Genomic DNA, 22,820 nt, shown 5'->3' on the forward strand with positions numbered 1-22,820 from the left:
TTTTAGTACTAATTGTAATTATTACCTTATGAAAATTCTGAAGTTTACAGTGCCTTCTTCACATAATGGCCAAGATGGATAGCTGCCACCTTCACATTTATTCACAGAGAAAATTAGGGACATTCTATTTCAACTGTTGTAATTAATACCTGTCCTAATGTGGTTAAGATCTCCCTCTCTTAGTCCTTGTCCTGTACATACAGTGAAGATTCTTAGCATTTGCGTGCTCCAGGATTATCTTATGTGAAAGAATAAATGCAATAAAAGGAATTAAATTTCTAGGATTATCAGATTCATACTCATTTTTCAATTGATAATAATAATAGACAAAATTATTATTTTCATATTATACATGGCACTACTTTAGGAGTTTTCTGTAGGACATTCCTGTCTGTCTATCTATCCATCTATCAGTGCAAATTGGAGATGTATGTGCAACAATGAAAGAAGACTACCTTTGACCAAAATCAGACATCTTTAATACAAAACTTGAACTTGGAACCCAAATGCTCAGTGACCAATCTAGTATGATAACTGCACAGGAATAACGTCTTGGACATGCAGCACTCTTCACTTCCCAGTTTTAGAAAAGTGGGCTGAAATGAAAAATTATACAAGATTCTGTCTCCATTTGTTTGGTTTATAAACAAGGGCCATGCCATTTATTTTCCTGTTTTATGTGTTAACATAAAATTGAAAGTTTTTGAACTATTATGAATATGTATGATGTAACAAAGATGAAAAATAGTACATAAAATAATGTGTCCTTGTTCTAGTATTGTTCTGAACAAAATATATGCCGAGTAGAATTCACTCTTGATTGCTCAAAATTGCCATGATGGCCTTCACTAATACTCTCTTGATTTAATATTCCTATTGTAACTTCAGATATTCTTGAGTTCTATAGTTCGTGGGAAAATTATAAAGCACTGAACCAAGCTGCTTGGTTTATGTCAACAAAATGTCTTGCCTAAAGAAAAGATTTGGATAACCCTCTCCTGAATTTGCTTAGTCTTCACACCATAAATGATGGGATTGACTGTGGGTGGTACTACCACATAGAGGTTAGCAAGGAGAATGTGCACATGCAGTGGTATACTGTGACCCCCAAAACGATGAGCAAAGAAAGAAAAAAAGGCTGGTGTGTAGAACAGGAGAATAACACAGACATGGGAGCCACATGTACCCAGAGCCTTGAGTTGGGCATCTCGAGAAGGAATTCTAAACACAGCACAAAGTATAAGGACATATGATACAATGATCAGTACCACATCTAGGCAGGTGGAAAACAGAGCCACTATCACCCCATAGTAAATGTTGACTTTGATGCTATCACAGGCCAACCTGGCAATGCCCATGTGTTCACAGTATGAGTGCCGAATGATGTTCCTCCCACAGTAGGTGAGCCGATAAACAAGGAAGATCAGGGGGAAGCAGATGAAGAAGCTTCTAGTCACAGATGCAATACCCATTTTGCTGATGACAGATGGGGTTAGAATATTGGTATATCTTAGTGGATAGCAGATGGCCACATAACGGTCAAATGCCATAGCCAGCAGTATGGCAGACTCTGCCACAAAGATAAAGTGGAGGAAAAACATCTGAGACACACAGCTAGCAAAGGAAATGCCTCCAGCTTGGAACCAGAAGATAGCTAACATTTTTGGTGTTGTGACTGTGGACAGAAAGATATCAGCCAGGGCCAACATGGAGAGGAAAAGGTACATGGGTTCATGAAGGCTGCGTTCAGTGATAATCAGGAATAACAGCAGTGCATTGCCTGCAATGGCCACTATGTACATTGAACAGATAGGGATAGAGATCCATATGTGTGCATCTTCTAGTCCTGGAATCCCAATCATGGTGTACCAGATGTCTCTGAGATTGGTGTGATTTAAAGTGGTTGAAAATGTTGTCATGCTTATTTTGCCCACTAGTTCTGAACCTGCCAAGGCAAAACAGCAACAACAAAACAAAAACAAAAACAAGAAGAAAGAATCATGGTTAATTTATTAGATTAAATGTGAACACTCACAGTTGGCTAAGATTATTTTATGAAAATGTTAATCTCTTGCAATTCAGGTATGTACAGACTTCTTTAACAGCAAAGTAACCAAAGTTTTATAAAGCTTTGTTGATTGGAAAACGTAAAAATGTTAATTATAGTGGCAAACTTTAAGGTGGCTTGAAATTGAGACTACACCATTAAATGCCTTGTATTTACTTCTTTTGCTTCAGACCTAGGAGGCTTTGGCAGGCTTTGCCTATCATTTTTCATTTCCCATATTGTTCATTTATGATGTTCAAACACAATTCTCTTCTTCAAGTTCTAGAGATGTAGTGGTCAGACACCTGTTGTCTTTGCGGAGCTCATGGCTATTGAGTAAGTGTTACCCATTACCTATGTACTATTTTAATGTAAAACTTTTAGTGAAAGAATTGCCTTTTCCTTACTTAAGTAGTTTATTTAACAAACTAAGGATATAAAAATGTGGGTAGTCCACCCTAACTGTCATCATAGAGCCTTCATCCAGTAACTGATGGAAGCAGATGCAGAGAACCACAGTCAAGCACCAGGCTGAGCTCCAGGAGTCCAGTTGAAGAAAGTGAAGAGGGATTCTGTAAGCAAGGGAGGTGGTCAAGATCGTAGTGGGGGAATCCACAGAGACAACTGAATCAAGCTTGGGGGAACTCACAAACTAGACCAACAGCTGTGGAGCCTGCATGGGACTGGACTAGGTCCTCTGCATACGGGAGACAGTTGTGTAGCTTGGTCTGTTTGAGGGGCCCCTGTCAGTAGGATCAGGATCCATCCCTGGTGCATGAGCTGGCTTTTTGGAGCCTGTTGCCTTTGGTGGAGCACCTTGCTCAGCCTTGATGGAGGGAAGAGCGGCTTGGTCCTGCCTCAACTGAGTATACCAGGCTTTGCTGACTCCTCATGGGAGGCCTTACCTTTTTGGAAGAGAGGATGGGGGCAATGGATGGGAGGCTGAGGGGGAGCTGGAAGTAGAGAGGGGGATCTGTGGTTGGTATATAAAATGAGGAAAAATTTCTTAAATAAATAAATGAGTAATCCTTGTTTTGAATAATGCTATACTAGTTTTGTGTTTGTTACTGAATCAAGGTTTGTTGTCTGGCAGGACTGCAGAGCACAATGCTCCAATTGAACCAGGCACCTGACATTTTGTCTTCTCTGGATCACATTGTGATCTACAAAGTTCATGCTTAAGAACTATGTAACTAAGTTACAATAAAATCACACACAGAACGCTCTCATAGTGGTTTAAGTATATTATGAGTGTCAACTGGCCCAGAATCATAGCTGTGCATGGCTATCTGCAACTTGTGGATAATGATTTGGACACACCTGTAACCAATGCTGAGCTGAGTGAGCACTTATGTTTCACTATTAGAAGTCAGCATGCATACTCTTTCACACACAGAGTTATCTTCTTCCCTCTATCCTCACCTTTTCTTGACCCTTGTTCACACATGCCTTCTAGTTTCTCTTTATATTTCAGGCTTCTTTTCTTTATTCATTATATAAACAAATTTCAATGATAATGGAGAAAAGGCTCATAGAAATTAAATTACTGAATTGTAAACATATCAAAGAATTAAAATTCACTCTACTATGGTACTATGTTGAAGAGATAAACAGATATAGATCATACATATATTCAATTAGAAAGATTTCATATCTTTCAGAGAACTCAAAGCATGGACAAACAACCATCTTTCAGGATAGAAACAGTTGAAGATATTCAATGTGTCATTAACATAATAGATACTATGTTTATAAAGAAGCAGATTAAAGATTCATGAAAATATTGTCATTAAATCTGTTTATCAGAGACACTTTTGAGTTACAAAGGAAAAGCTTGTCCTTGGGAAGAACAAGGAAGTCATATAAAAAGCTCAGAAAAAATACATATAACTGCACACATTTCAAGCCATCTAACACACTAAGGGCTAAGCAAAATGAGACATAGGATTGGACACATAGGTTGTAACTTTAAGCTTCAGATGGAAGGCAGAGTGTATGGCTTTTGGTTAAAACCTTGATGCTAAGAATGATTTATTAAACCTGAGGAAATACAATAATAAATTATGATACAAGACAAATAATGTTTTATCATTTCAAAGCAATGTTTTCAAAGGGACTATGTGCTTATTTTTGTTCTTTTCTGTGTTTTCAGCATATAGAATAACAAATTTTTGTTGAGTAAAAAGTTGTTCCAGTTGAAGAAGAGAAAAATAGAATCACTGCTATTACTTCCCATTAGCAATAAGGGATGGCTCAAGACACCAAACCTAAACAGAACCATGGCGTTGCCATCAAAACTGTTTTGGTAGATGTGTGTATATGCAAATGCATAAAATAGAGATTTCTTTGCAGCAGATTAATGTGTGTTGAACAAAGCTTATAAATTATTTTGACACAATTTGGAAAAATGTAGTGATGCCATTAATTAACATAGAGGTGAATCAAGAATTTAAAGGAGTAAGTTGTACATTTTTTGTTTTTTCTTTTTTTCACAACAGGGTTTCTCTGTGTAGGTAAGCTGTACTTTTAAAAGAATAGTTTGGTTCCTGTTAATTTTGTTGATTAACAAAAGCACCTTTGTGTTTTATATACTGTCATTTTCATAACAATATTGATAGTTAAACTTTTAAGGTTATATAAGTTAATTAGCTTCCTATATGAATTGCTATTTAGCAGATACTTATGGAATTCACATTATTTGCACAACATGTATTACATGGCAAAGAATATTAAAAAACAGGTTAAGAGCTTGGGTCTTAGACTCTGACTTCACTCTAATTCCAGCCTTCAAAATCTCATCTGTGTATATGAGTGTATTCACGTGAGGTGGTGACAACGGGTATGTCTGTCATTGCGCTGATATGTGGTTCAGTGAGGGTAACAATTGTGAGGGAGTAAGAACAGTGTCTCTCACACAGTTACTCACTAAGTAATCATTTCTATAACTGATTCAGGTATCGTACCAGATAGAGATAATAGAAACCAACCCACATGCCAGATTTTATCCTATCATTTTTTTTTTTATCCTGAGCAAAATCATTGTGGTTTTGAAGGTTCAGAAATCACCCTAGAACTATTCTTGGAGAATTCCTCCATCTTATACAGAGACCATGAAGCACATTGGAAAAATACAAACAGGAAACAGGTAGTCAGCCGGCTCTTAAAAAAATGACATTCAGTTGAGGCAGCTTGCTGTCTCCCCATGGAAGAACTTAACTGTTTGGAAGAGGGGAGGAGGAGTGGGTTGGGTGGAGGTTAGGTGTGGGTGGGGGTGCAGGAGGAGAAATGAGAAGGGTATCTGTGGTTGGTATGTAAAATGAATAAATTTAAAAAAAAATAACAAGAAATACATATGTATGTATTAAGAATGCATATATATGTATAGTGGCTATTTCTTACTGAAATTGCATTTTTTTCATACAGTGTATAATGACTATGGCTTCCACTCCCTCTATCTTCCTCCTGGTTCATTTACACCTCTCTTGATGTCTGGATCCATCCTCTATATGTCTCATTAGAAAACAATCTTCTTAAGATTTATATATATACTAGATATATACATACTATATAAAGTGCCTGTTGCTTAAGTTGTATTTTTATCTTTATGTAATAGGCAAGTAGTTTGTATCTAGAAAGAAAATAAATCAATGAACTGATGAATTGATATGCATAGAAAGACAACTGAATGCCTTTGAGCTCTAGCTTCAGCTCTCCCCAATCAACCATGATCTTGGCTGAGACATGCCTTCCTCCGACCTCTATGTCTATAACAGCTGAAGTAAAACCAGCTTATACATCATTCTATTTAAAATATGTATAAAATCCAATTCGTGGAGCTCAAAGACCAAAAACACCAGGCTGTGGTTTTTGATCATATTGTAGCTCATTCTTTTATATTAAAAAAAAATTAAAAACATAACAAAACAGACTGTATGGGCACCTCTATTGTATCTCTGGTGCATAGTTTAGGTAGGAACAGTGACAGTTTCTAACTGTCCAGACTATTCTATCTACCTTTTAATAACTTGTGTTGTTTATGTTGTTTAACTAAATATTTTAAGACCTTCACATCAGTTTTGTCCTGTAATTTTGTAGTTTAATGCTCATAAAATATCTTTTAAACATCATACTAGCATATAAATATGACTACTGGTATGGTTAATATACCACACATAAAAATGAGATATGAACAGGCTAAGCAACTTGCTTAGGTCACACAACCTGTATATAATAAAGCAGGAACTCAGCTCACCTTTTTTTTAACACACCCCATCATTTGCTGTTTACACAACAACACCCCGTTAAGCTGTCTTTAATCCTGGCCTCCTTGATGCAAATACGTCATCTTCCCATTGAGTTCTCATAGCTCTGACTTGCAGAGCTATTGTGAAGTTTTTCCACCATTACATTGTTATTATTATTAGACTCATGGCTAGTCAATATGATGTGTCAATTTTTGTGTTGAGAATAAAACTTGAAATAAAAATCTTAGGTCATCTACCAGTGTTTATTGAAATTTCAAAGGGTTAGTGGGGGTCAGGTCCAGTCACATTGCAAGGGGATGGAGATGTTGAATATGTGATGGCACAAAGTCACCGTGGTTGGCGACTGCCAAGAGGATAGCCACTCAAACAAAGAAAAAAATCAGCCACTGGAAATCAAATAACATTAGGAAACATTCTTTTGAAAGAGAGGATTGGCCTGGGTTGGTTTTTCTTCCTTTGAGACAATGTGAAATTCATAAAAATACTAAGGTCCCTATGCAGTCTGTTGCTCATAGATTTGTTAGACTCACGCTAATTTTTGTTAAGAGTCAAGTTATTTTTTTTCCTCATTCCTAACTACATCACTCCCATATGCTTTACTTCTGAGTTATGTCTTATTTCATCTTGTCCACTTTGTTCAAAAGTTTAACCAATGTGAAAATCAATACATAGTGCCACATCAAGCATGTAATGAGGAACTAAACAAACCAGTAAATGAAACTTACCATGAGATCCTCCAGCAAATTCAGCTCTTGTTTTGAGAATCAGATGTTCTCACCTACTCCACTAATGCTTCATTAGTGAAGGTGTTCTTTCATTTCTGGTTTGGATAACACAAGGCACATTTCTGGTGCCTTTAATATTTGAAAAGACAGCGACACCTCTGAGGTAGACTCTTAAACCATCACATGGATTTTTCTTCACTTACAGGAACCCTAACTTGTCACTGACTATATTGGGGTGAAAATACCCACTATTCTTTTTTGGCTTATTCCTACTTTAGGGAAAATAAATATTCCTAGTTTAGGAAAAATATTCCTACTTTAGGAAAACCCATAATTTACATTCTGGAGAAATTCACCATCATGGTAATTACCTATCAAAATATATAATCTATTTGTCAATAAACACTTATAGGACTGAAACAGTAATACCCTACTGTTTCAGGTGTTCAGTTACAACCATCAGTATAACACATTTCATGAGTGTGACACTTGCTTCCATTCTCAACCTTAAAACAGCTAAAGCCACTGTCTGAACAAGTGCCATACCTGAGACAAGAATAGTTGGGAAATTGTCACCATCCCTTTCTGAGGACTGAGGACTGTCTATAATCTTACACTAGAGGACACCATCTGCAGCCAGCACTATGAATTCTCTAACTTCTAATGGTGGCTGTTGTTGCCTCCTCTACTCTGCAGCTACAGACTCCCTAGTGGTCAGCAAGGTGAGTTGTTTCTCATTAATTCCATCCTACTGCTCACACAGACGCTGGTATAAGTTTCTCAATCCTGAGAGACTTAAGACTCAGTAGAATTGAGGGATCCCAATAAATGCCTGTGGTCTTCTGAGGCCCAGGTCCTTAGGTAAGAAAAACAAAAACAAAGCACCTAACCTAAAGATCCATTAAATTAAATAACCAAATTTCTAGGAAGATTATCTCTCTGAGACAATTCTGAGGGTTTAGCAAAACCCTATTACACCCAGAAACATACACTATGGCTGTTTTGGCAGAAATAATTTTTTAAAAAATGGACACTGTAAGAATGTGGTTGTCAGGGTACATAAACCTACATTTTACTCTGTCAATGTGCTCCTTAGGGATTTATATGTAATTCATTTAAAATTTGTTTTTTTATTTATAAAATTGATTTTAATTTTTTATGTATATGTATGTGTATATGTGTGAGCATATGCCATATGCTCAAGATCCTAGGAAGCCTAAAGAGGATGCCTTAAGAGTGGAGTTAAAAATGACTGTGAGAATTTTGATGCAGGTCATAGGGACTAGACTTGGGGCCCCAGGAAGAGCAGAGATTCATCTTTGCCACTGATCAATCTTACCAGCTGTCACCTTAGGATTTGATTTATCTTGAATATTAGCTCACAATCTATGGAGGTGAAATAAGGTACAATTTAGTACTGTTTTCTTTGAGTCTCAAAATGAGTTTCTCTCTCTCTTGTTTTTTACTTTATGTCATTTATTCTATGTCTCATTTACATCATGTATCTTGATCCCATTCATTTCCCTGTCCCTTCATACCCACCCTCTGGCAATGAACCGCCCCTCCCCAACTGAAACAAAATTTAAGAGAACAAAAGGGAAAAATCAAAAGCCTCATCATGAAAGCTACAGGGTAACACAGTGAGTCACAAAGTAAACACTTTTGTCTATATATCTTTACTTGCAAGTGTTCATTGCAGAGTCACTGGTCTGGTTCAAGGCCTCTGGTTTCTACTACACTATTGATGCTGGGCCCTCACTAGGACTCCTCTTGGATATCTTGCTGTTGCCCTGTGATGTGGAGATCCTGCAGCTTTGGGTCTGTAGGTCAGGCCCCTTCATGTGCTCTAGCAGATCATAGATGGGGTAGATATTGGGGCAGGCCAATTTATAACTCTGATTCTAAGCATGAGCAGCTGGAGGGTTGGTCCACCCGCCAGTTTTCCCCTGTTCTCACCACCAGGGTGAACTCTCCAGCATTGTCCCAGCTAATTCAGCCTTGCAGCAATGAGCGAGGAGTGGGACTAGTTTTCCTGCTTTCACACCCTCCAGGGAAGTTCTCCCCCACCTACACCATCGGGGCCAGCTCTACTGTGTTTCCCAGATGAGGTGCAGAGGCCACTCTTCTGAGTGCTGCAGCCATTGAGGGGCAGGAACAGCCCCCCTGCTCTTATGACCCCAGGGCTAGCTCCTCTACCTGTCTAAAGTGTTGATGGATGAGGAATGGGGGAAAGGGCATCTCTCTTTTGCCCATGCCACCATATCTCAGATGAGTAATGGGGACAGCTCTCCTTTGCTCATAACATCTGGCCTGGGTCACCTTTACCTCCAAACACTGGGCAGCTCTGCTGTGCTGCCTAGGGGATGGGCAGGGCTCATTTCCTGAGTGCTGCAGCTGGTAAAGGAGGGGGTCAGTTTTGTCCTCTGTAGCAGGTGGTAAGGGGCAAGAGGTAAGAGGGGCATCCTCTCACCCTCCTATACCTCCACATGACAAATGAGTAGTGGGAACAGCTCTCCCATGCCTACAACTTTGGTGATGGCTTCCCCACACCTCCACCGACAAGGTTGGCACTATTGTGTTACCTAGATAAAGTGTAGAGCCTGCTCTCCCAAGTATTGCTGCTGCTGCTGGTGGTGGGGTGGGTGGCAGGGGCAGCTCTCCTGCTTTTATGACCACAGGGCCAGTTCTCACACCTGCCTCAGCAGGCATTGATAAGTAAGTGTGTATGGCAACTCTTTCTTACCCATGCTGCTACTGGACAGATGGGTGATGAGGACAGCTCTCCCTTGCTATCTACTTCAGGGCTGGCTCACTCACAACAGGATTGGCTCTATTGCGTTGCCCAGGCAATAGGCCGAGCCTGCTCTCCTGAGTATTGCAGCTGGTGGGGGACAGCACTCCTGTTCTTATGACCACAAGGCCAGCTCTCCCATCTACCTCAAGTGTTGATGGGTGTGGAGTAGAGCAACTCTCCTCTCCACTACCCATGCCACCACAAGACAGATGAGTAATGGTGACAGTTCTCCCATGCTCACAACTTCGGGGCTAGCTCACCCAAACCTCTGCTAACAGGTTTGGCTCTATTGTGCTGCCCTGGCAAGGTACAGGGCCTGCTCTCCTGAGTGTTGCAGTTGTTTCGGGGTCAGGGACAGCACTCCCATCTGCCTCAGTCATTGATGAGCATGGGAGGTTGGGGGAGGCATCTTTCCCTTGCCCATGCTGTCACAAGACAGATGAGAAATGGAGACAGCTCTCCAGCTTCACAATTTCGGGGCTGGTTCACCCACACTCCACTAACAGAGTTGGCTCCATTGTGCTGCCCTGGAGAGGTGCAGTTGGTGGGGGGTCAGGGACAGCTCTCCCCCTACTAAGACCACAGGGCCAACTCTCTTGCCTTTCCCAGGCATTGATGGGCCAGCAGTAGTGGGTGGGGGGAGTGAGGGCATCTCTCCCCAGCCCATGTGGTAGATGAGGTTGTGGGGCTAGGTTTCCCAGGCTACCATCCTCAGGGCTGGCTCACCTGTGCTCTCAAAGTTCAGAGCTTGCTTTTCCATGTGTTGTCCCTGGTCAAGGGATCACCTCCCACACCATCTCAGCCTGCTCCATTCCTCTATCTAGTCTCTTCAAATATGTTTCTGTCCACAGGACCTGAACCGTCTCTCTCTCTCTCTCTCTCTCTCTCTCTCTCTCTCTCTCTCTCTCTCTCTCTCTCTCTCCCTTAACACACCATGCCATGCCTTTGCTCACTCTGATAGTGTCCATCTGGCTGGTGCTTCAAGGTACCAGGCAGGCCTAGGTTTTTTTCCTTGGAGCCCAGGGCGGATATTCTGAGGCCCGTTTGTGGGTCTCCTTGTCCCCCTCAGGTGGCCATGACACTGGGCTGGGCCATGCTTCCTTATCACAAAAAAATCATTATACTGCCTAACCACTGGGCAATTCCTGGTTGGTGCATTTGGTTGAGTTCTGTCCATCCTGGCCATATGGCATGGGGTGGGGGCAAAACCGGTTTCTTGTGTATGTTAGTCAAACATTTTTCCACAACAGTGTTTCACTTTCAGAGTATGCTAATACTGTCTTTGTTAAATCTGAGCAACACACTTACAAAGATGTTATTTTTCTATTGCTTAATTACTGACATCAAAGCTTGAGTAAAATAATTCATCATCACAAATAGCTCATAACCTAGCTTTAAAGTAAGTATGGGTTTCTGTGCCAAATAACATTGTTTGGACAAGCTAACACAGTTGACAGTAAAAATTTAGAGTAATGAATATAATTGGAAATAGTTCTTTAATACAATAATAAAACCACATTTTAAAGTTGTAACATGTCAAGTATATTATGTTTATGAAATACTGTTAAATTGTATAACATTAAATAGATTATTATTAGGTTTTCCTTATGCTAAATGGTCAAGATTCAGTAATCACTGAAACAGGTACCTGAAATAGAAGCATAGGTCAAAGTAAGGATGTTGATTTGACAGGGATTAGATAACAATACATGAATATGTATAAGCACACTTACAGACTTTTACAGTTGATGGTAATACGGAACAGTAACTTAGATTTTTAATTTAAATTATAGTCTTTTAAACAACATGAAAGCTAGAAGAGGCAAAGATAGACTGAATTATTTTAAGAATAGATCAAGACTTCTTCACTAGACACTATTTGCTCCTAAAATATAAGTTTATAGATTGCAAACAGGTTGTTTTGCCTGATGCCACAAGATTATTTGGTATTAAAACAACTTCACATTTTCAGAAAACACATTTAATGCAATAACTTCATTAATACCTGTTCCCAAATGCAAGTTTCAGATTTCTACAAAATTACAGTAACAGATGTCTTGAAAATTAACAAGTTAATGTTTAATTCGTATTCATGTTCCTATACCTTGGATACATTGGAACAATTGCACAAAAATTGATAGCATCTTTGTGTGGAAAGAGCAGTGTTTGTGCTAATAAACTGACAAGTACATTCAACACAAAGTCCATACACCTGACTTGGTCTCTAAACTTCACAAGTGATGCTTTTCTTTAATCTTCTCAGCCTCTACTTGTAAACAGGAATGTTAAGACAGAGGATTCCATGGACAGTCATGGGTGCATGTGATGTATAAGTGACAGATTTACTGGTTCATCTTTAATAACCACACCAGCATCAATTTAAAGAATTTACTGTTAACCTTTGTTGTTAAGGGATGGTTGTCTCATAATTCTATCACTGTTGTCTTAGGTAAGAAGATAAATGAAATCCCCTTTACTCTATTTTTGGGCAAGTGTAAAGTATTCCATCCATTCATTATTCTTCATTCAAGTGTATTTTTTATTTGAAATTTTTAATTGAAAATTGTTTCTTATACATCCCGACCACAATTTCACCTCCCCTTTCTCCTTCCCTTTCCACCAAATCCACTCCCCATCTCTCTCCCCTCAGAAAAGGGCAGGCTTCCAGGAGACCACAGCCAAATACAACAAAACAAGATACAATAAGATAAGGCAAAAGCCCTCAAATCAAGGCTGCAGAAGGCAACCCAAAAGGAGTAAGAGAGTCCCAGTAGCAGGCAATAGAGTCAGAGATACATCTGCTTGCACTACTCAGAGTCCCATAAAAACACCAAGCTAACAGCTATAACATATATGCAGAAATCCTTGTGCTGTAGACCCATGCAGGCCCTGTGCATGCTGCTTCAGTCTCTGTGTGCCCATGTGAGCCCTGCTTAGTGGATTTGTTGGGCCATGTTCTCCTGGTGTCCTCCATCCCCTCTGACCACTACAATCTTTCTACCCCCTCTTCCATGAGGTTCTGGGATCTCTGAGTGGAGGTACTCAATGGACACCTCCAGTTTTGACACTCTTTCCACATAATGCCTGTCTTTGGGTCTCTGAACACACTCCCGTTACTGCCAAAGGAAACTCTCTGATGACGACTACTGGACAAGGCCCTTTGACTTTTTTCCCTCTGTCGTGCTTGGTTCTACACTAGGTCTCTGGGTCTCTGGTTCCTAGCCATCCAGGCAGTGTTGGACATGGGCTCCCTCTGGTGGCTCGAGTCTCAAGGTTTTTTTTTGTTTTGTTTTGTTTTGTTTTTCCTGTTTATTTTTTTCTTTTATTTTACAATACTATTCAGTTCTACATAACAACCACAGATTCCCTTGTTCTCCCACTTCCTGCCCCCCTCCCCTTCCCCCCAGCCCACCCCCCATTCCCACCACCTCCAGATGAAGGCCACCCCTGAGGACTGAGATCGACCTGATAGACTCAGTCCAGGCAGGTCCAGTCCCCTCCTACCAGATTGAGCCAAGTCTCCCTGTATAAGTCCCAGGCTTCAAACAGCTAACTCATGCAATGAGCCCAGGACCTGGTACCACTGCCTAGATGCCTCCCAAACTGATCAAGCCAATCAACTGTCTCACCTATTCAGAGGGCCTGATCCAGTTGGGGGCCCCTCAGCCTTTGAGTCTCAAGTTAAACCAAACATTGGTTGACTACTTTCACAAGTTTTGCACCACCATTGCCCCAGCACATCTTGCAGGCAGGACAGACTGTAGGTCGAAGGTTTTGTGTCTGGGATGTATTTTTCATAGCCTTTTATATTTATAGTTTAGTATTATGTAGGAAGTAAATAATACAACTTTGAAAAGAGAATAAAAACCTTACAACCATAAGAAGTATACACCTATATACCAATGTTTTGGAGTTAGTTGCATAGATAGATGATAGACAGACAGATAGATAGATAGATAGATAGATAGATAGATAGATAGACAGATATGAATTGGAAAATTGTTAATAATTTTATGGGAAGAAAAGAAGAGAAAAACAATACTTATAATGAGACCATTAGCTCAGTGTAAATGGACATAGACCTATCAAGAATATATAGCATCTCACTGTTGTGAAAGAATATGATACTGATGAATTGTTACAGTGATTGTAACCTTTATTTTCTTAGGAAGAATGAAACAAATATATTTAAAGATTATCCACTTAAAAAATTATTCAAAGTAAGGTTAGACACCAAAATATCACTTGTGAGAAAATCATCACCTATAATGTAAAGCCTGTGGCATGTTAGCAATAGACAGTAGGGTTCCATCACTGAGTGTGTGACAAAATATAAAGACTCTGAGATATTGAGAAAAGTTAGGAAGGCCTCAGTTCCAAGTAATTGGTTTTGTGTCATCTCATGTGTGGCATGGAGAAGCCACTTTCTCATGGGAATATTTTGATAGCCTCCCTCTGGTACCTTCTGTCTATTTCTCCATGTATTGTAGTAAATAACTCTCATGCCAAGCAGCTAAAGCCTCCCTTAGTAGAGGCTTTGCCTATCTCCTTAATAATCCACACATCCTTCACTCATGCCCAGGTGGGTAAGCTGGAAAGGGAAGAGAAATGTGTTTCTGAACTAGTTAGCCAATCTGAGAGTTCAGGTTTTATGGTATAGTGTTCCCATGGTGTTTTTATTAGCACAGCAGAAATGAGGCCTTCTGTTCAGGATTTTCCTAACTGAAGTTTTGCTCCATTTTAAAATAAAACTTGCAATCATTAGTAAATGAGAGGAAAGAGAGATTGGCAATGGTGAAAACAGAGATGCCTAATAGAAGAACTGAGAAAAAACATTGCAGTAGGTAAGGATTCAAATGATGGAAGTCATACAAAAGAAACAGCAGATTAAGTTCTTGCTTGGGGACTTGAAAGAAGACTGGGGAAAGGAGATGATGCTACAAAAGGATTTGAGGAAGCTACAATGAGTCAGTCATAGCCATCGGAAAGTTGAAATGGTGAAATGACTTTGAATCCTCAAGTACAAATTGAAGAATAATGTTTTGGCTAATCTGAGAAATCCATCATAAAGTTATTTTCTGACACCAGGACACCTGGAAGTCAGAAACTGAGTAAGTTGACCTTTCAGATGACAATCGCTTTTTCCTTATTTTAGTCTACTGTAACTTACTCTTCAGTTTTAATGCTCCCTGCCAACTTATGATTCCCCCAAACATTTTTCTACACTAGAACTTAAAATGGATTTTGTGTTACCAGTGAATTTATGTCTCCTGGGTGCTAATATACATATGATAAGTAGGAATGTACAATTTTTAATTAATTAGTTTATTTATTTAAGCAATATTCACTATGTAACTTGTATCCATAAAAAAAAACATGGCTCTCTTCACAAAACTATTGGGAGTATATAATGTCAGTATTAATGACACTAAGTAAATTAAGTAAGAAAATCTATTTAGGTGACAAAAAAAGGAAAAAATAAAATCAAATGTGCTAAATGTTAATTATAGGGGCGACACTAGATATTTGGTGGGAATTTAATGGCTAGAGTAATTCTCATGATCCAAAATATCTAGGGATATTTCAGTAGAAGGCTGAATGGAAACTAAACATTAAATTGATTTAATTACTGTCAGTAGAGCTAAGGCACAGTGTTGTTTGTTGCCATAATCAAAAGGTAACAAAAAGTCTAATGTAAGAATGAGTAAGCTATGTCTAGTGTGTTAAATCATCCAATGTGATCAGACTCCAAAATAATGAAAATCTATTCAAATCAGTTGAAATTAAACATACTTTCATGGAAAAGGACCAGTGACATGTCTGTGAACAATAGCAAAAAATGAAATAAGCTATGATACAGACTAAGCATATAGTGAGTTTTACACTAAACCTTGCAAGGGTGTGGATGGTGATCTTAATATCTAGTAGTGTTTGAGATCTGGTCAATACTAAGCACAGGAAAGAAAGGGAAATACAGACAGTAAATTCCAACATATTCAGGAAGAAAGTTAAAACAAAGGGAGAGACTATTATACATTTATGTAGGAACCTGCAGGTATGTGGTTACATGCATTTGTGTTGGTTTAATATAGGAGTGTTGTGTGGTTTGTAAGAATGTTCTTTGTTTTAGTGTGGTAAGACTCAGTGGGATGAATGGTTGAGCATGGTTGGTTTGTCGCATGATTGGATACTCCAGTCCAGTATGTACTGTGCCTTTAAAAACATTTACTTAAGTTAATCTTGCAGGCTAGGTAAGCCAATCAGAAAATTGCATTAAGATAACCTTGTTCTTAGTGTCTTAGGTCCTCAGGGAGTCTATTTCTCTGGGGCTACACATGTTCCTTTTAACTGTATCATAAGAACAGACAGGCTTTGCAAAACCCATTACCAGTTCTTGATGCCATAAAACTATGTAAAGGCACCAGAGCCATCAGATGCAGGACAATGTAATAGAGGTCTAGATAGCAGTGGGTACATATCATGACTCACCAAGAAACCTCTCTTCAAAGACATATTTACACTTTTAAAAAATAACGTCTGTGATGTTTTTACATTTGTATATTTCTAAAATAGTACAGAATTCTGATCTTCTTAAGGGAAAAATGAAGTTTCTTGTCCCAATCTTTGCATGTGTATTTGTTTTCTCCCTCTCTCCCTCTCTGTCTCTGTGTCTGTCTGTCTGTCTATCTGTCTCTCTCCCTGTCTGGTGCATGTGTGTAGTCAGTGTCTACATGTGTACATGTTGGTGTATGTGTGACAGCTTTTGGAGACCAGTTCAGTTTTTTAGTCTCTCTCCTCGTTATTCCCACTGTCCCTGAAACTTTCTGATTCACTAAACTGTTTGGCCAATGAGCTCCTGGGATCTGCCTGTCATGTCTCTATTCCCAGCACTTGGTTTACAGACACACTCTGTATATCCAGCTTTTGATAGGGACCCAGGCTGAAGCTTGCACAAGAAGCACTTCACTGGCCAAGCCATCCCCCAGCTACCCTAGGTCTCTTTCCTATGCCCTTTTCTCTGAGAAAGAATGCCTTATTTCTTTCTATTTATTTGATCCTCAGGTGCTCTTTAAAATATTCGGCCATAGTTATATTTAGTGTAATTTTATAAAAAGCACTGTATTTGGATTCTAGGCTTTTTTAAAAGATAGTTTTTTATTTAATAGTTTTTCACTTCTCTTTTTATCCTGTCTTCATATTCAATTGTACTTACATCAATATTTTCTGTTTTTTTCCTATATGGAAAGTGGAAATTATGAGTACATAATCTAAATATAATTCACCTAATAAGAGATAGTATCTGTTCCCATGTCTTTAAAAATAAAGATATAAAATAACATCTTTTCTGTTGATGATGCTGATTTGAAATACTAAAGTGTTATTATTTGTTCACTAATATATTATTTGTATTTTGGCAAACACATGTTTCCATTTTTTCTAAGAAACTATTTGTTGGTGTCCAATCCTGTTCTAGCACTGGCTAAGAAAACTAACAATCACTGTTTCAGTTATTTCATTACTTTCTCATATTTTGATCAACTTCCTCTTTTGAAATAATAAACCTATCATTCTAGAAGAAAATATCAAATGACATAGAAGTTCATTGGAAGAATGAGGGTCAGTAAAGGACGTTGGCCAGATGACTTAGGTATTATAACAGTTATTAAAATAACCCTGCATTTTATTTCTGCAAAACAAATATCAGAAAAATAATGTTCCCAGATCCTTGAGTGTTGCTAACTATGATGCTGATATGTGAGAAAGTACAAGGACTATTTTGAGAGTTCTGATAAGTTCAGTGCAAACAGAGCAGACAGAAACATAATTAAATAACACCAAATTAAGATTTTGAGAATACTTTGTTTTCACCATTGAGACACACATAAATTATGTCCTTAATTTTCACTTATGCTTGATCAGTATTATTAGCTTGAGTATGCTAAGTCAAGGGAATCCTACTATTTCCTACATTCAATAGCAGTTATTTATTTTCCAAGCTGCAAACAGCTATTCAGATAGGTTTAGAAGCCTGATTTTTTTCATATAAACATGTCAGAGTTAATGTTGACCCAGAGGAATATTATGAATTATCTCTTGTCTTAAAATTTACCATTTTTGTCTTATAATAGAAACCTTTGGAAGCTAACATAGGTTGGATAAGATATACCTTTATGAAGATTACAAACAGTAGCTGGTTCCAGCCACCCACCCTTCTTCTGACAGGCATCCCTGGACTAGAAGATGTTCAGATATGGTTCTCTATCCCACTATGTGTCATGTACCTAATTGCCCTTCTAGGAAACTGCACCATCCTCTTTATTATCAAAACCACCTCCATCCTGCATGAGCCTCAGTACATCTTCCTATCTATGCTGGCAGCTACAGACATGGGTCTGTCTGTATCAACTCTGCCTACGGTATTGAATGTCTTCCTCCTGAATCACAGAGAAATTGAGTTCCACTCTTGCTTGACACAAATGTTCTTCATCCATACCTTCTCATCCATGGAGTCAGCCATTCTATTGGCCATGGCTTTTGATCGGTTTGTAGCTATTCGTAATCCATTACACTATACTGTGGTTTTAACACCTTCTCGGATTATCAGAATGGGACTTGCAGCTGTTGTTAGGGGTGTGATGTTAATGGTACCTTTACCCATTCTGCTCAAGCGGTTGCCCTTCTGTAAAGGTGTCATTCTATCCCATTGCTACTGCTACCATCCTGATATTATGAAGCTGGCCTGTGGTCCTGTCAAGGTCAATATCATATATGGATTGTCTCTAGTCCTCTGTTCCTTTGGAGTTGACTCTGTATTTATTGTCATTTCTTACATCTTGATTTTGAAAACAGTGTTGGGTATTGCCTCAGGTGATGGTCAACTAAAGGCGCTCAACACCTGTGTCTCCCACATCTTCACTGTTTTTATATTTTATGTACCACTCATTGTTCTGGCCCTAATTCACAGGTTTGGTACATTTACATCTCCTCTCCTCCATGTCACCATGGCTAATCTCTTCCTCTTCTTGACTCCTGTTCTGAACCCCTTGGTTTATAGCTTAAAAACCAAACAGATAAGGTCTGCAGTGTGTAAAGTATTCAAAGATAGAAGAAATTTGCTCAAATAGTCACATACAGCCTTAAAGAAAGAGATGCCTTACTTTTCTGCCCTGTCATCTACCTGCTTCTCAGAAACATGATTTTATTTCAAAGTATAATATTGTGAGAACTGTGATATTCTTGTCTTCTAAGAAGAAGGTAGTACTTTGATTAACCCTGAAAAAGAAATATTGATCTACTACTTTGTGAAATGAGAGTAAATGATTCAGTGTGAGATATGTATATATTTATTTTGGTTACTTCTTTTAATAAAACTCATGAGCTAGACAAAATTTAAAGGGATATGAAAACCAAGTAGATGCTACTCATATTTGGAAGAAAAAAACAAGCTTAGCTAACATAATGGGGAAAGTGTTTGTTTTTTATTTTTAAATTTTAATATGAAACATTGCAAATAAAATTGTTCTTTTAAATTTTAAATTATCAATCTAAAGAATCAAAAACAGCAGCAAATTATGAGATGTGAGAGTGAGACCTGTGAATTAGGGCCAGAACAATGAGTGGTACATAAAATATAATGTTATACTTGGAGGAATTAGAGTATAATAATAGAAGTCCTCTGGAGGAAGCATGATGAAGGTCAATAAAATAGTGGACCCCTGAACATCCATCAGCTTTTATATTTATTTACTTAATTAATAAATAAAGTTGATTTATATGCTATTTTTACTAAGGTTACTATTCCAGGCCATTGTAGTATTTTGCTTGTATGGAAAATGCTCTCACTATAACAGCACTCCCATAATACAGTTATCCTGATGGTATTTTAGGAAATCGTTCCATGTTCATATTTTGAAATTATTCAGTACTTGACTATTGTTAAGAGTTTTATATTTGAAGTCTAGTATAGAGTATTTTGTTATTATTTTTGGTTATATTTTGTAAATATCCTTCTCCTTTTTAGTTTTCTCTCACACATCATACACATGATCCAAGAATATAAGGAAAACCAAAGTAAAATGGTTTCCCAAAACTTAGAGCATCATTTAACACATCATAGAAAATCCTGATGTCTGGTATATTAATTTCCCAAATAACAAGTGGGTCATTTTCCAGTGAAAATTAGCTGAGTGTCCTTTGATTCAGTTAAATTCTGTAATAGTATCTACCTAGAAAGAGCATCAGATACAAATAATCAAGGGCTAAATATTAAATGGCTATGTCAATTTAAGGGACACTGGATGAACAATGAAATTCTACTCATTGACATTTTGATTGAATTCTTGGCAGCTACAGAATTCTAACTATCTTAGTTCAATTCTTAAAGTATGATTAAGTACTTTATTAGGGAAAGAAAAAAACTGTACTATCAGCCATAAACAGAAGCAGACAAAAAAAAGTCTTGAATAAATTTACTGTGCTGAGAAACTAAGATTATTTGGTAAGATTAGAGTATGAAAGAAATGATAGGCAGGTTGGATCATAGAGAGCTTCACATACAGATTTGGTTAAACTTGTCAAAACAAACATGTATTGTGTCAGTAATTTGGAAATAAATATTTAGCACAATTATATTTGTTTAAAAACACTTTTATATAACACAATAAATGTCAGTTTAAACTCCAGGTAAGGTTAGATGTTTAGAATTCACTCCACATTACATAAAGAAGAGCATCTAGAATGCTTAAATTAGTGGAGCTAATACTGAGATGTAGAAAAGTAAAAGCATTTAAAATAAATTTAGGAGATGTAATGACATTAATGAAGAAGAAATTAAAAAGATATGTAGAGATAACAGCATTAATTTTTTTTACTCTGGAAACATAAAAAATATAGTCATCACTTGTGTACAGAGGGAATTTGAGAGGAAAAATGCATTTGAAGAAGTTCATGAATTTAATTTGGTTTTCATGGATTTGAAGACTATGGCTACCAAGAGCATATCCATGTGTGTACGCCCATCTGAAGATCAGAAACAAGCTTCTGAAAATGACTATATGGGTGTTCTGTAAATGTGGAGCAAATCAGAGATACAAAACTAGTCAGCAATGGTGTAAAACAGAGGAAAGCAGAATAATCTTTTTTTTTTCTTCTAAAGGATGTGGATGCAGATGTGGGAGTATTTGAGGGGGAAAAAAGCAAAACAATTTTCTAACTGACTGCTATGCCCCACACACTCTATAGCAGAGGGAGTCAAAATGGTCTAGAAGATGGCTGTAAATGTTGTTCTCAGGGAGACAGTGCAAGAAAGAAGGGGGATATTTTAGTTTAAAAAAATAGAGCAAAACCACTAGGAAAGAAAACAAAGCCGAAAGCACAAGAACGGGACTAGGGATTTTTGAAATTTCTGAATTTTAAAATTCTTTTAATTATAACCCTCATTTGCAACTATAAAAATATAGTGAACTTATCTATGAATAGAGGCTAACCTGAAATATCTAAGAACAGTTTTTTTTTTGTTGTTTTTTTACTGTTTAGTTTGTGAAGTCTATCAAATCATACACTAAGACATGTAGGAGAAAACAAATTTTTTGAGTATACAAATACAATGTCTTTATTCATAAAAGCTATAATTTCAATATTTCATCTCAATTTCATATCTATATACACATCCCGGATGTAAAAATACAACAAAATAAGCAATCATGTTAACTGTGTAATTGAGAATTGTAATTTCCTTCACTGAAACTGTCTGCATTAACTTTCTGAACTGTTCATTTTATGTGGATTTTCAAAGACTTTCTCAGGGCAGAACGAATCTGCTTGGTCTTCAGGCTATACACAATTGGGTTGAGCATTGGGGGCATAAAGAGGTAGATATTTCCTAGGACTGCGTGTGCTACTGGAGAACTTCTGTGGCTGATTCGATGCATTACTGTTATTGCCAGCAAAGGGCCATAGTAAATAAAGACAATAAATACATGAGACAAACAAGTGTTGAGTGCCTTCATCTGACCTTCTCTGGAAGCAATTCCCATGACTGCTTGAAATATCAGAGCATAAGAAATGGCTATGAGCAGAAAGTCTACCCCAAAGGAAAATATAACTAAAACAAGCCCATAGAAAATATTGATTTTGACTTGGCCACAAGCTAGTTTCATGACATCTGGGTGGATACAGTAGGAATAAGACAGCATCTGACCCTTGCAGAATGGTAGCCTCTTGAGCAGAATAGGCAATGGAGTCATGAGTGCTACACCCCTCAGAAAGGCAGCCAGTCCCATCTTGATGACTCGTGAGTTGGTAAGTATTGTGGTGTATTGCAGGGGGTGACTGATGGCCACAAAACGGTCAAAAGCCATAGCCAACAGAATTCCTGAGCCCATGGAAGAGGATGTATGGATGAAGAAGAGCTGAGCAAGGCAACTATCAAATGCAATTTCATAGAGGTCAAAGATAAAGACTTTTAACACAGAGAAAAGTGTGGAGACAGACAATACAATGTCAGCCCCAGCCAACATAGACAAAAAATGGTACTGAGGCTCCTGCAGACTCCGTTCAGTCCTCACTAAGTAAATTACAGTACAGTTCCCTGCCATTGTAGTGATGTACATCAGACTTAGGAGTGGTCCTAGCCACAGACGGGCACCCACCAGCCCTCTGAGACCAGTAAGGATGAAGAGAGAAGGTTGAAATGTGGTATTGAATTCAGACATGGGCGACTGTGAAAATCACTGTGCAAACAGTTCCTTTGACATTGAACCCTAGAAGGAAGCAAAAGTTAGATGTCAAATTCAGGAAGTTCTAATGAACACTCGAGATGTCATCTGTGAAGGATACAGTCTAACGATAAGGAGCTTATTGGGAGTAAGATGAATTTAATAATTATACCAAGCAACAAATGTTCTCCGCAGACTGCCTTGAGGATATGCAATCCTTCATTACTGATCTCCATACAGAAATGAGTCAGTTAAGATGGCAGTGAAAATGAA

General features: G+C 38.1%; 3 protein-coding genes across 3 annotated transcripts; 1 reads left to right on the forward strand and 2 right to left on the reverse strand.

The window, feature by feature from the left end:
• Nucleotides 1–953: 953 nt before the first annotated feature.
• LOC114706665 (olfactory receptor 52Z1-like) lies at nt 954–1,919 on the reverse strand. Its single transcript, XM_028889155.1, has one exon. It carries the CDS (start codon nt 1,917–1,919, stop codon nt 954–956), a length of 966 nt encoding a protein of 321 aa, XP_028744988.1.
• Nucleotides 1,920–18,002: 16,083 nt separating this feature from the next.
• On the forward strand, nt 18,003–18,956 carry LOC114706587 (olfactory receptor 51G2-like). The gene has a single exon (XM_028889041.1). It carries the CDS (start codon nt 18,003–18,005, stop codon nt 18,954–18,956), a length of 954 nt encoding a protein of 317 aa, XP_028744874.1.
• A 2,646-nt stretch (nt 18,957–21,602) lies between these two features.
• On the reverse strand, nt 21,603–22,544 carry LOC114706590 (olfactory receptor 51I1-like). Its single transcript, XM_028889045.1, has one exon. It carries the CDS (start codon nt 22,542–22,544, stop codon nt 21,603–21,605), a length of 942 nt encoding a protein of 313 aa, XP_028744878.1.
• Between the last annotated feature and the right edge of the window lie 276 nt (nt 22,545–22,820).

This window comes from Peromyscus leucopus, chromosome 1 (genome assembly GCF_004664715.2).
Source record: "Peromyscus leucopus breed LL Stock chromosome 1, UCI_PerLeu_2.1, whole genome shotgun sequence".
Taxonomy (NCBI): Eukaryota; Metazoa; Chordata; class Mammalia; order Rodentia; family Cricetidae; genus Peromyscus; species Peromyscus leucopus.

Coding starts and splice junctions, on each gene's coding strand:
- LOC114706665 (XM_028889155.1), bottom strand. CDS start 1,919: ATGACAACATTTTCAACCACTTTAAATCACACCAATCTCAGAGACATC.
- LOC114706587 (XM_028889041.1), top strand. CDS start 18,003: ATGAAGATTACAAACAGTAGCTGGTTCCAGCCACCCACCCTTCTTCTG.
- LOC114706590 (XM_028889045.1), bottom strand. CDS start 22,544: ATGTCTGAATTCAATACCACATTTCAACCTTCTCTCTTCATCCTTACT.